Source organism: Zalophus californianus, chromosome 12, assembly GCF_009762305.2.
Source record: "Zalophus californianus isolate mZalCal1 chromosome 12, mZalCal1.pri.v2, whole genome shotgun sequence".
NCBI classification, from domain to species: domain Eukaryota; kingdom Metazoa; phylum Chordata; class Mammalia; order Carnivora; family Otariidae; genus Zalophus; species Zalophus californianus.
In genome coordinates, this window is record NC_045606.1 from 103,745,302 (window position 1) to 103,758,448 (window position 13,147).

The window sequence follows — 13,147 nt, forward strand, 5'->3', positions numbered from 1 at the left end:
AAGCCCCTTCAATTTCGCTCCCTCTCTGTGATGCCACTTACCTTGATTGGCTCCCTCCCCCAAGCCCTGCGGCGTGGAAGTGATTGAGCAGAATCACCCACAAATTGCATTGCAAATGGTGCCTATTTTTTCCGTCAGACCATCTGCTGGAGTCTATTACTCACCATTCCACGGCGCCAAGCAGAGGAGTCAGGTGGCTCTGCAGTCACTTCTGAATCACCTCACTGCAAACTCACACCTGAAAGTCACTTTGCCGGCTGCCAGAGACGCTGGAAACTTACAGGCTCTGGAGAGGCAGCCTTCTTCCTTTCCTTTTGTTTTTAACCTCAGGAGACCTTTGGGCTTCTGTGGGCTCTGGATAAGCTTCTGAGCCCTTTCGCGGGCTGCCCCGAGATGGCAGGACACGGGAGGTGGGGCTGTTCGGGGCGGCGGCCGTGCCCTCCGTGGACAGAGGCTAAAACCGAGGACTTGGGGGCCTTTCACCTATTGCGCACTAAGCCCTGCATTCAGACCGGGGTGCATGCGGGGGGCAGGAGTGCTGGGTGTTGGGCGAGGCTCAGCCATCTGGTGAGCAGCCGAGTAGCAAGCCCGCGTTGCCTTGAGTGGGGGCCTCCACCAGGGGGGCTGACGGCCTGGAGGAAGCACCTGCAAGGCAGGGAGGAGCTGTTTTCAGGGAGAATGGCGCAGGCATTGGGCCTCCTCCACCCGAGAGGCCAGGCCAGTGAGCCCGGGGGAGGAACATCTGCGCCTTCAGGCAGCCCCCACACCCAAGGGTTTGCAGCCTGCCCCGCTCGCAGGCCTGGACTTGGCCGTGGGCATCTCCACAGCCGGTGGCAGCAGGGTCCCCAGGACACGGCCATGAGCCCCGGTGTCCACTCTGTGGCCGTCTGACCCCCGCCCTTGCCCTCCCCCGTGTTCCTCTTCCTCTGCGGCCGGCTGTCCTTGCCTTGTCCCCACGTACAGTGTTGTCCCTTGTGTCACGTGCGCTCAGGTCATCTGCTCGGCATGAGTTTGGGGCCCTCCACTGCCTCTCTGTCACCGCGGGCACATGGAGCCGGGGTATGGGACACACCTGAGAGCGACCAGTTCAGTGTGACTTGTATTACGTGATCCTATAATTGTAGTGACCATTACTTTAAAAACAAATCTGGAGGGAAATCGTTGGCGATGCGTATAGATCATGTAAAGACAATCCCTTGACCTAAGAGCTGGGGTCTCTGGTCCCCAGCACCCTGACTTGGTACACTTGGGGAGTGAAAGCGGACTAGAACTGTTCTTTCTGGAGCAGATAACAGATCCCACAAAACTCATCTGTAGTTAAGACTCGCGTTAGCCAAGACACTTGGCTGCGATAACACAAAATAGTGGGGGGCACCTGTGAGAATTGTCATTTGCACTTCAGCCCCGTTGAAGATGGGGCCAGTTTGCTTTTCTGCCACAGCCAGGGAAATTCATCATTCCTTTAAGGCTGAGGAGTGTGCTGACTGTGGGACACGTTCTCCTTCCGCACAGCTGTTCCCGAGGGAACGTGTGTGCATGTGTAGGCGTGAGTCCCCAGGTGCCTCCTGCAAGCCGACCTGGGATTTTCTGGAGACAGCGTCCTTTCTCACTTGGTGCTACCTGGATGTGCCCTGCTACTGTGGGGACTGACTTCCTGTTGTTCTGCTTTTTAAAGCATCTTAAAATAATAACCTGCAGTGGCGCAATAATAATTCTATTCAAAAAGCATGTGTTGGGCTCAGAGTGTTCAAATGTGTGCAAAATAAAAATAAAGTTTTCCAGACCATGAGCTTCTGTTCAGGTGGACCTTGATTTATTGGGTTTCCCTGGGGCTCAGTGGTCAGCACCGGGCATCTCTTGAGCCCCCAGGGAATGAAGGCATATCCAGGCACAGTGAAGACCACTCAAAAGGGGCAGAAGATCCATGTCCCCGAGGGAATGCCTGATGTGCTGGCCGCTCCCAGACGTGCCCACACAGCCCTGGTTCACACCCCTATGTGCCGTCTGTCTACATTTCTCCACTCTGTTTTCCCATAGAGGAGATTTTGAAGACTCACATCGCCCACTGGTGGTCTCCGGATGGCACGAGGCTCGCCTATGCCACCATCAACGACTCCCGCGTGCCCATCATGGAGCTCCCAACCTACACCGGCTCCATCTACCCCACGGTGAAGCCCTACCACTACCCCAAGGTAGGCGGGAGGAAACAGTAGAGCAAATGCTTTGCCTTGTCCATCCATAGCCCTGCCCCGGGCGACTCCAGACGTGGGGCTGTCTAGTCAGACGTGTTCTAAGCAATGTAGTCAACAGAGGCAAGAGTCAGTATTTCCCATTACGTTGCATTAAATGCCCATCTTTGTGGAGCTGAATTTGTCGGCAGGTTTATTCTGTTTTAAATAACTGAACGACCGTGAATCATTTGTCTGAGTTTCATTGGAACCAAAATAAATACATTACCTCCACTTATGATTCCCTGGAAACAACAATCCACCCTGCCTGCTCCTGGGGCACCCTGTCCTCAAATCCCTAGTTTAGAATTTGGCTCTGGGAGGTCAGAGGGATCTCTGTCTGCCCCTGGTCCCCTGGGTCCGGGCTGGGCTGTTTTGTGCTTGGTCCTGTTCTGACCCGGAGTCTCTGATTGCTTCCCAGGCCAAGTTGTTGGCCCAGAGAGCCTGCAGAACAGCAAGGGTGCAGTGGAGTGTGGAGGGGGTACAAACGTCTAAACCTTGCTTTGTTAGCGAATCGCAGCATCCTGGCACGAAGGGAGGACCTGATGCCAAATTTTCTGCAGCCCACTCAACTGGAGAAACGCTGATGTCTGACAGAGTGGATGCAGCTGCCCTGCTGCCCCTTGGCTTCACTAAACCATGCTAGGGCCCGGGGGCCAGATGGAGGCGAGCCATTCTCTGCCTGCACCTGCCAGGCGCTCACTTCCCACCTTGGGCCACCTTGGAAGGATCCCTCAGCCTTCTGCCAGCGAGCACTGAGCCCTGGCTCCCGAGCCATTGGAGGGCTCTGAGAGCTGATGCCAGGTGCCTTGTGCACCAGGGAAGACAAGACACGCCAGCCTGCAGTTTGCAGCAGGAGGGGCAGTGGGGGACAAGGGAGGCCAGTGAGGTGCATGAGCCCCGGGCCAGAGAAGGAAACGCCAGATGTACAGTCACCTCGGGCTCCGTAGCAGCAGACATTTACTTCTTACGGTCCTGGAGGCTCGGAGTCGGAGATCAGGGTGCCAGGAAGGTGGGGTTCTGGGGAAGGACCGTGTTTCTGGCTTGCAGACCCTGCCTTCCCTCTGTGTCCTCATACAGCTGAGAGCCAGTGAGCTCTGGTGTTTCTGTCTCTCCATATGAGGGCACGAATCCATCTTGGGGCCCCACCCTCATGACCTCACCAACCCTAGTCGCCTCCCCAAGGCCTCACCTCCAGATACCATCTCACTGGGGCTCAGGGCTTCGACACAGGAATTTTGGATTTGGGAGGTGGGGGACACAGGCATTCAGTCCACAGCTCTCTGGTTGGTGTGGCCAGTGTCCAGGGAGGTCCCGTGTGGAGGAACAGGCCTCCTCTGGGGACATGGCCATTGTCAGCCATTCTGGGAGCGCCTAAGATAACACACCACGTGGGTTTGCCTGCGGACAGAATTCTCTCACTCCTTTTTCAGCTGGTCTTGACTGGACTTAACTCTACATCATGTGGAAGACCCAGAGTTTTAGTTGGAAACCGTTAAATAATGCCGAATCTTTGGACCCCTCTATGCCCCACCCCACACACGCAGTGTGGCAATGGCCGCCCGGCCCCTCTAACCACCCAGGGATGCAGTGGTTTCCCTAGTGAACCCTTTTACGGGAGGTTCCCCAATTTAGGAGTGATGGCCCAAAAGCCATCTTGATTTTCCAGTGGTTTTCCAGTGAAGTCTGGGATATGGGTGAATTGGAATTATGAGACCCCAGGTGGTTCATATTTTAATGGAAAAGCATCCTATGCTAGCCAAGAGAATGCCCAGAATTGAGGTGTCACTTGCCCCGTGGTACCCTCTCCCAAATCAGAGGCATGAGTTGGTGACCCCACCGGACTCCTGTCCTGTGGTGGCGAACCTGCCATGTCTGCGTGCAGGGTGCGGAGGGAGCGAGAGTGTCCGCGAGACCCAGCGGTCCCGCTGACGAAGAATGCCCCCCCTTCCCCTTCCCCTTCCCCTTCCCCTTCCTAGCAGTGCTCTTCCCCTAGAAGAGGGAGCACGGTGGGGGGGAGCAGTGACGCAGAGCAGAACCCACCCAGCTTCTTTTCCAGGGACTTCCCTCCCGCCCCTGCTGGGCCACGGCCAGCATTCATCAGCCTTCTCCGCCGCGTGCCTCGCCGTCAGCACGCCACCTCTTGGTATCGCCTCCAGGAATTCCTTTCCTGCTCCTTGTCCAGTTCCCTTTCCGCCTCCCATGTTGATAGTCAGGAGGCACTAGGAGGCATGAGGAGGGGGTAGGCTTCCTGGGGAAGGAAGGACACTGGTCCAGTTATCTCTTGCCCTTTGTAAGGTTCTGTGCATGAGTGACCTGCTCTCAGCCAGGGTTGCTCAGGACTCCTGAGCCCCAGAGTCCTGCCTGTGCCTCCCCTGGGGAGGGATCCGCAGCAAGAAGACACCGCCCCACAGGAGAGCTTACTCACGTCTCCTCCCCTTTACTTCCCAGGCTGGATGTGAAAACCCCAGCATTTCCCTGCACGTCATTGGCTTAAATGGACCCACCCACGATCTAGAGATGATGCCACCCGATGATCCACGGATGAGGTCTGCTTCCTTTTCTCTGTTATGTTAAAAAAAATGAGATGAATGTTCATTTACAGGGTCCTTCCAGATTTATTTTGCTGCTAATTTAAACATCCAAGAAAAAGGTAACACTTTCTAAAGCTTTCGTGACTGCTTCATGGTTCAGTTTTCTGTGAAGGAACATCATTCAAACCAGCCCTGCTCTTGCTCACCTTAATCGGGAGCAGACTACGCTTCCCGGAAGGCCGGGCTCCTTGGGAAGGGGCATGTCTGGCCAGCTGCACAGCTCCAGCCGGGCGTACTGCCTCACGCAGGTGGGTGCTGCAGAACATCCGCTGCATGAACACATGCAGTCTTCACCCAGAAGGTCCACGTCATTGGATGCTCCGTAAATGGCGCCCCATTTAAGAGCATTACTTTAGAACATTTCTACACTTTGCTGGCTCCAGGAACCGGTGGTGAATCCTATTCCAATAAAGCCACATCTCCTAGTTGGTGAGCTAACCCGTGGAGGTGGTAGAGCAGTTTGACAAAGATAACTGTCCTGTCACCATTAACGTCTGGTTTGGGTAGTTTTGTTTGTTTGTTTGTTTGTTTGTTTGTTTAATCAAAACGATGGAGTAGATCTAGCTAAGTGAAGGGGACTCTGGTATCGGTTTCATCCTGTCCCAGATTTCAAACAGCCTGGGGACCGAGGATACTTCCAGAGCCCATTTACATCATCATTCAAGCTCTCTGTGGGGTGGGTATTGATGGGAGACTGAAAAAAGAGGAACCCAGTGTGCGGGCACCAGGACCCTCCCATTGACGGACCGTAAGCCCAGAAGAGGGCCCAGTGAAGCCGACAATGATGCATTCTGAGACTCAGCAGACTCCCACCCCAAATTTTGCCATAACTCTAGCTCAGGCTTTTACTATGAGTTTCAGAACTCCACCTTATTAGTGGCTTCCGGGCAGCTTCTGGAAGGGCAGGAGCCGTGGCCCCGTCCACTCCGGCGTCTCCACAGGCCTTCCCCGGGGCCTGGTGCTCGGGCACTTGGCACTGCTGGTCTTCTGTGAATGATGTGGTCTTCTCCCGCGGTGACTCCCTTAGTGAGACCCGTCTGCGCACACCTCACAAGCCTGAGCCGGTGCAGACTTCCATGGAGGTTCTTCCAACTTTCCCGCTCGGGGGAAAGTAAAATGCGGAGGTCCTCGGGCAGGCAGACCAAGCAGAGAAGTCTGTGCTCTATAAATATAAATCGCTCCTCACTGCCTGTCTCCTGCCCGGGATGGGTCTCCTCTGTGTCAGAGGGTCGCGGTGTCCCCAGAGGCTAATGAATCTGGCCCCCAAGAGCCAGTCTCGGGGTTCCCAGGGCTCTCCGTGTGCGCTGGCCGGCGGGGAAGGGGGGCGTTGAATCGATTTGGCTGATAACGCTTTTGCGGGGGTAGAAGGAAAGTTCAGGTTATTGCTTTGTCTTCTCTCCTAAAGATCCAGTATTTCATTGTTTCCCTCTCAGCCCCCATCCCTGCCAGGCCTCCCGGGGCCTGGTCCAGCAAACTCACCGAATTAATATGGAAAGTCACCTGGAAAATTTAAGCCATCTGTTTGAGTTAATTGAAAATCTCATTTAGTCAATTTGGTGATGCTGTTTCCGCAGGCTTGATTAGCTTCAAGGACAATGAAAAATTAGCCTCAGTCAGGGCTGGAAGTTCAGATGCTGGTTTCGGGTTTTCTGCTCTCATTTCGTGGGCGAAATGCAATAATGCACCTCATGTGCAATGTAAATCTGTAATGTGGGGAAGTCATGCTTTCTCGTACTTTCTCTGTCACACGGCCTTGAGATTGTTTCCGAAGTGGGCCCAGGTAGATCAGAAACCAGAGAACAAATGGGAGTGGACGTGTATTAAGCAGTGACATTACCAGCTGTGCATAGTGGGGAACAAAGCGCGGAGCATCCGATGTGGGGACGGGGTCAGACCGAACGCATCATTACGGGCAGCTGAATAACCGCGGGCTGAGTAGGGCCACCAAGAAGCGCGTGGTGTGGGGGATGCCGAGCTCATGGGCGGGTGACAGCCCTCTCTTGAGCTGGGCACTATGACGTTTGGGGCCTGGTGACTCTTTGCTGCGGGGCGGGGGGGCACTGCAGGGTGCTCACAGCAGCCCCGGCCCCACCCCTCAGATGCCAGGAGCAACCCCCCCACCGAGTTGTGACTGTCCCCGTCTTGGCCAGATGTCCCCACCTGCAGAACCGCTGGTTCAGAGTGAAGGTTCTGCATTCAGATCCCAGTCCTGGGGCCTTGGGGAAGTGACTGCACCAGCCCTGCTTCGGGTCCCTCATCTGTAGGATGGAGATGAACATTACTAAGAGGACCGGTTGTAAAAATCAGATGACATGGTGCAGTCACCCCGTCTTGTGGCTGTTGGTACTCCCTGGAGGCTGGCTGGCAGCCCTCGGCTTCAGAACTGAGCCTCACCTGTCCTGGCAGCGGCTCACGTATCCAGCCACACCCTCAGCAGCTCCAGGTCGCGATGCTCTAGGCAAAGTAAATGAACATGTGCCGAGGATTTGATTGAACTCATTAGCTCCTTAGGAGAGCGGGCAGGTGTTGGAACCAGAGCAGAGGCATTTGCAAAGCTGGGTGTATGTGAGCAGCTTAGCAGAGAGGAGTCAGGGTCAGTCTGCTGGGTGATAGATCCAGCGGGGCCCTCGACGGTGACCGCTGGGGATAGCTGATCCACCTGCTTACACCCGCGGGACAGGTCCCCAGTGAATCAAACGCAGAGCCCAGGGTTGCGCTGGAGGAATAATGCCCAGCGAGCTCATTGCCCCTTCACAGGTCTCAGACAAATCTGATAATCTCTAAATGGCTTTGCAAACTGGACACGGTCAGAACAGACTTCCCGATCTCCTTCCATGATCCTGCTGCCTCGGGTCAGAGCACCTCCGTCCTCTGGTGCTCGGGCCTCTGACTTTCCTGTCTGCCTTGTGCAGGTCTTCCCCGACACTGCCCCCTCCCTCCCATCTCCTAGTGACCCCTGCTTGGGCCCTCCTAGACCACTGGCTCAGGACTCTCCCCGTCCCCTCCTGCCACCCCCAGAAAGCCGCTCCCTCTCCTGGCCTGTTGGGTGGCTGTCTATTCCTACATTCTTTTGTTCCCTTAAAATCATGAGCTGCTGAGGTCTGTTTTTCCGGGATTTAACATATCCCAGGCAGTTCCACTAGAAATGTGCTCTGGCAAGGAGCGCCGGGCAGGCTGGCGGCCAAAAATGACCCCTCTCATGTTGAGAAAGCCATGTCTCACCTTTCTTTCCTTCTCCGGGGACCCCACCCCATCTGCCCACACCAGAGCCACCCCACACCCTTATCCCACGTCTCTGTAGCCCTCCTCAGGGATGCACCTGAGCCCCCTTAGGGGGCTTGCACCCGCGCTCCATCTGCAGGGAAACCCCTCCCCTGTGGCTGAGGGGCAGCGCCCATGCCCTGTGGGTCCTGATCAAACGTGCTGCTTCCTGAGCACGCCCCGGTGACCTTGCTCAAGTCACAGCCCCACTCCCTCCTTTCCCAGCCTCAGTTTCCTTCCGAGCACTCATCCCAGCAGGATATTCTGTATACTTTGTTCACCGCGTCCTTTCCCTGCCTGCCAGCCAGAAGGAAAGTCCGGGAGCCGGGACTTGGGTCTGGAGCGGGGCCTGGAATGCCAGACAAGCTCAGGAAGGAAACCTTTGTCGATGGGCCAATGAACTGAACACGTAGCCAATAAAATCTCACTCCGGTAGGATTCTCGAAGATTGAGATTTCTTTGGTTGTTTGGTACCTTTCTAAGAACCAAGCGTTTAGCAATGTTTAGCCATTGACGGCTCCTGCCTTCTTGAACATAGGATGCTGTAGGGAAGGCAGAACTTTCTCTCTGCCCGTCTTAGGTTTTCAGATGGGACTCTTTAATGGCAAGATTTTGTTCCTTTTTTGGTTGAGTGATATTCCATTGTGTACATACCACATCTTCTTTATCCATTCATCAGTCCACGGACACATGGGCTGCTTCCATATCTTGGCTCTTGTAAACAGTGCTGCTATAAACACAGGGGTGCATGCATCCCTTTGAATTAGTGTTTTTGTATTTTCTGGGTAAATACCCAGTAGTGCAATTACTGCATCGTAAGGTAGTTCTATTTTTAATTTATCCAGGACCCTCCACACTGTTTTCCACAGTGGCTGCACCAGTTTGCTTTCCCATCAACAGTGCACGAGGGTTGCCCTTTCTCTGCATCCTCACCAATACTTTTTTCCCATGTTGTTGATTGTAGCCATTCTGACAGGTGAGGTGATATCTCACTGAGGTGTTGATTTGCATTTCCCTGATGATGAGTGATGTTGAGCATCCTTTCATGTGTCTGTTGGCCATCTGGATGTCTTCTTTGGAAAAATGTCTATCCGTGTCTTCTGCCCATTTTTAAATTGGATTATTTGGTTTTTTTGGATGATGAGTTGTATCAGTTCTTTATATATTTTGGATACTCATCCTTTATCGGATACATCATTTGCAAATATCTTCTCCCATTCCCTAGGTTGTGTTTTAGTTTTGTTGCTTGTTTCCTTCGCTGTGCAGAAGCTTTATATATTGATGTATTTCCAATAGTTTGTTTTTTCTTTTGTTTCCCTTGCTTCGGGGACATATCTAGAAAGATGTTGCTATGGCCAATGTCAGAGAAGTTACTCCACAGGCACCTCTTTAAATCTATTTGAGTCCCCTCTCTCCCCGTTAATGTTGGTAAAATCTGTATTGCTGTTTGTATGTGTGCGCACTCATTTTGCATAAGTGGCATTGTGATGTACATAGATACAGATGTATAAATTTATGTGTGTGTGTGGACCTATTTCCTGTCTTTTTCACTCTGCAGTATGTAAAGACCTAGCTATCGCTGTGTATACACGCGGCTCTCTGCTTCTAACTGTGCACATGGTCTAGACTTCTGCAGGTCCTAGGAGCTTACATTCTCGTGGCCTCCTCTGCCACCAGCTGCCTCTTCCTTACCCACCACCCATGATAAGGAAATGTAGCCTTCTTCCTGCTCCATCCATACCAAATAGGGACTCGCTGGGAGATTGGTACAGTGAATCCAATACAGGTCTTCACTAGGAAAGTGGGGGAGGACAGAGGTCATCAGAGCAATGGAAGCATCACACAAAAACAGGGTCCCCGTTACTAGTGACCTCAGCCCCAGCACCATCAGTAACTATACTGCCACCACCTATCTCAACCACATTCACCATAACTACCACCGCCGCCATCACCACCAGCACCATCACCTCCATCACCACCAGCACCACCACCATCACCACCACCATCGCCACCACCACCACCACCAACATCACCACAATCACTGCCACCACCATCATCACCATCACCACCATCACCACCATCACCACCACCATCACCATCACCACCATCACCACCACCATCATCACTGTCACCACCACCATCACCGCCACCACCATCACCACCACCATCACCATCATCACTGTCACCACCATCAACACCACCACCACCACCACCACCATCACCATCACCACCACCATCACCACCACCACTACCACCATCACCACCGTCATCACCACCACCATCACCATCACCACCACCACCACCATCACCACCACCACTACCACCATCACCACCACCATCACCACCACCACCACCACCATCATCACTGTCACCACCATCAGCACCACCACCACCACCACCACCACCATCATTATCACCACCACCATCACCATCACCACCACCACCACCATCACCACCATCACCACCACCATCACCACCACCATCACCATCACCATCACCATCACCACCACCACCACCATCACCACCACCATCACCACCACCATCACCATCACCACCACCACCACCATCACCACCACCATAACCATCACAACCATCACCACCACCATCACCACCACCATCACTGCCACCATAACCAACCACCACCACCACCCCCATCACCAGCCACCACCATCACCACCATCACCGCCATCACCACCACCACCATCACCACCACTGCCGCCACCCCATCATTACCATCACCACCACTACCACCATCACTATAACCTTCACCCCCATCACCTCCATCACGTGCCTCTATGTCTCCTCTTCAATGAATCCCTTCATGTTCAAAGCACATAAACTGTTGAATAAGGACTCCACCATCCCTAGGATAGCACCTCTCTCACTTCCTTCTCCCTCATCCTGACAGTTTGCCCAGCGTTATAGCCAGCCCCTATGATGGAAGGGAAAGATAACATGATCTGTTACTCCATCAAAAATGAAATGATGGAAATATACATCGGATAGTAATTTGTCTTACAGTCACATCACTTTTATATTCTGCAAAATGCAATCAGCCTGCAGATATTTTTATATAATTATGTGATGGCTCTGAGGACATGCTCAGATATAGGGCATAGGCAATACTTGGTATTTGGTATTGTTTCAGTTTGCTCAACAATGCCTATTAAAGAACATTTTTTTTAAATTTCTCAGAGTATTTTTTTGCTCTGGTTTTATTCATGGAATGAGCATTGCTGAGAAAATGCCAGAGTTAATTGCAGGCTCTTTATTTCAGATAAACAGACCTTTTGTTCCTTTGCCCTTTATGGCCACACAACTGTTGGAACCTTTGCCAGAATTTGGAATACCAAGAAGTGACACAGCACATTAATCCCTGTGAGGGAGACAATGCCTTATTAATATTTTATGGCAAACAAATGGACTCATAAAAAATTCAAATACTGCTTACCAGGAAGAGTCTCTTTATTTTGATTTGAAGGCACCTTTGGGGGGAGATTTGTGGGATCGTTGTAATGTTTTCTCAGCCAACTTGTGCTTTTCGCTCCACGGACATCCTCCTCACCGTAGGGCAGTCCTTACCCTGCCCTGAAAGGAGGGGTTGTCTGTCTCCCCACACACTGGGAGCTCTTAGATCTCTGTGTCACCAGCATCTGGAACCATCTCTGCACAGTGCTCAACCCTCCCTAAATGCTCTTTGGATGAACATGTGTTATTCGTTGGCAGACAAAGTACTTTAGAATAAAGAGGAAATCGGTAGCATTTCTTCCAGGAATCTTTTGTTTCCTATTCATATTTTGGTATTGTGTTCTTTTTAAAATGCAATTTCTAAGGCTCTCAAAATATGATCATCTATTTTCTGTGATTATCAGAATATCTTAGCATCTCTCTTCATCTCAACATTGGATCAGTCCTTGTGTCTTCCAAAGCCCTGCTCCATCTCACCTTCGTAAATCATTCTGCTTTAAATCCTCTTTTCTCCCCTCCTTTCACTGCAACCAACTTCTCTTTATTGCAGAGCACCTTATCTGCCCACCATTACATTTATTCTTCCAAAGAACACTTAGTAAGGGCAGAGATGGACATGGAGCTCTGTCACTAAATGGCCCTTGGAGCTGTTCTCACCAGCGTGTCATGTGGCTCACTGAGATTGTGGTCCTCAAACTGGAGCACCGCTGGAATCCCCTGGGGCCTCGTCCAACCATACTTTGCGGCCCCACCCACAGAGTTTTGGATTCAGTGGGTCTGGGGTGGGCCTGAGAATGTGTATTTCCAACCTTCCCAGGTGCTGCTGGTCGGGGACCACACTTAGAGGACTGCTGACTTTGATAATCAGGCGTGGGTACAGAGACGGTCTCTGCCACTGCCTCTGTCCCCTGTGGTAGAGACTGGGCTGACCCTGCCATCATTACTGTCTGCTGCTGTCCCTGGGGGAGGGCGCAACCTCCCTGAGTGCGGTGGCCGCAGGGGGCGTGTTCTGCAACCCCGAGTCCGTGTGCACAGGACCATGGAGACAGGCTCCCCCATCTCTGTCCACGCTTCCTTCCCAGCGTCAATGGGATGAGTGCAGTGATCATAGCGAGGTCGATGTGCAACCACGGATGCATCACCTGCACCCACACAGGCCCCGTCGAGAGGCCACGGTCAAGGGGACTCAGGGCTCTCTGTAGCCACATCTGTCCCATCATACACTGGTCACATTATTCCTCCACTTGCCTTCACTGCTGGGGGCATCGACAGCTCCCAGGGGCGTGGCCAACTCTAACTACTGTTCGCTTCATTGACACTGAGTTCCTTCCCACACTCTAAAGTCCCTCTAGGTTCTCCTTAGGCACTTCCCCCCACCACTCTCCCCTCGAGAGACAGTGTGACTCAAGCTGTAAGAATTATATGGGTTTCCTCTGTAGGTACCCAAGCCTGGGTCCTGGATCATGACTTTGCTCATTGCCTCAAGGAGCTCCCAGCCTGGCTAATGGTCAAGAAGAATTGGTACTGCATGATGATCTGAGACAAGATGGCACAAATCGCAGGTGCCGGGAAAGGTTCGAGGAAGGAGGGGTGGAT

General features: G+C 52.8%; 1 protein-coding gene across 5 annotated transcripts in view; it reads left to right on the forward strand.

Moving 5' to 3' along the window:
• Positions 1-13,147, forward strand: part of DPP6 (dipeptidyl peptidase like 6) — a 956,302-nt gene that overhangs the window by 852,137 nt on the left and 91,018 nt on the right. For all 5 annotated transcript variants that reach the window (XM_027574866.1, XM_027574864.2, XM_027574862.1 and 2 more), the window contains exons 9-10: positions 2,038-2,192; positions 4,680-4,777. In XM_027574866.1, coding sequence (XP_027430667.1) covers positions 2,038-2,192; positions 4,680-4,777 — 253 coding nt within the window. The remainder of the gene's footprint in view (positions 1-2,037; positions 2,193-4,679; positions 4,778-13,147) is intronic.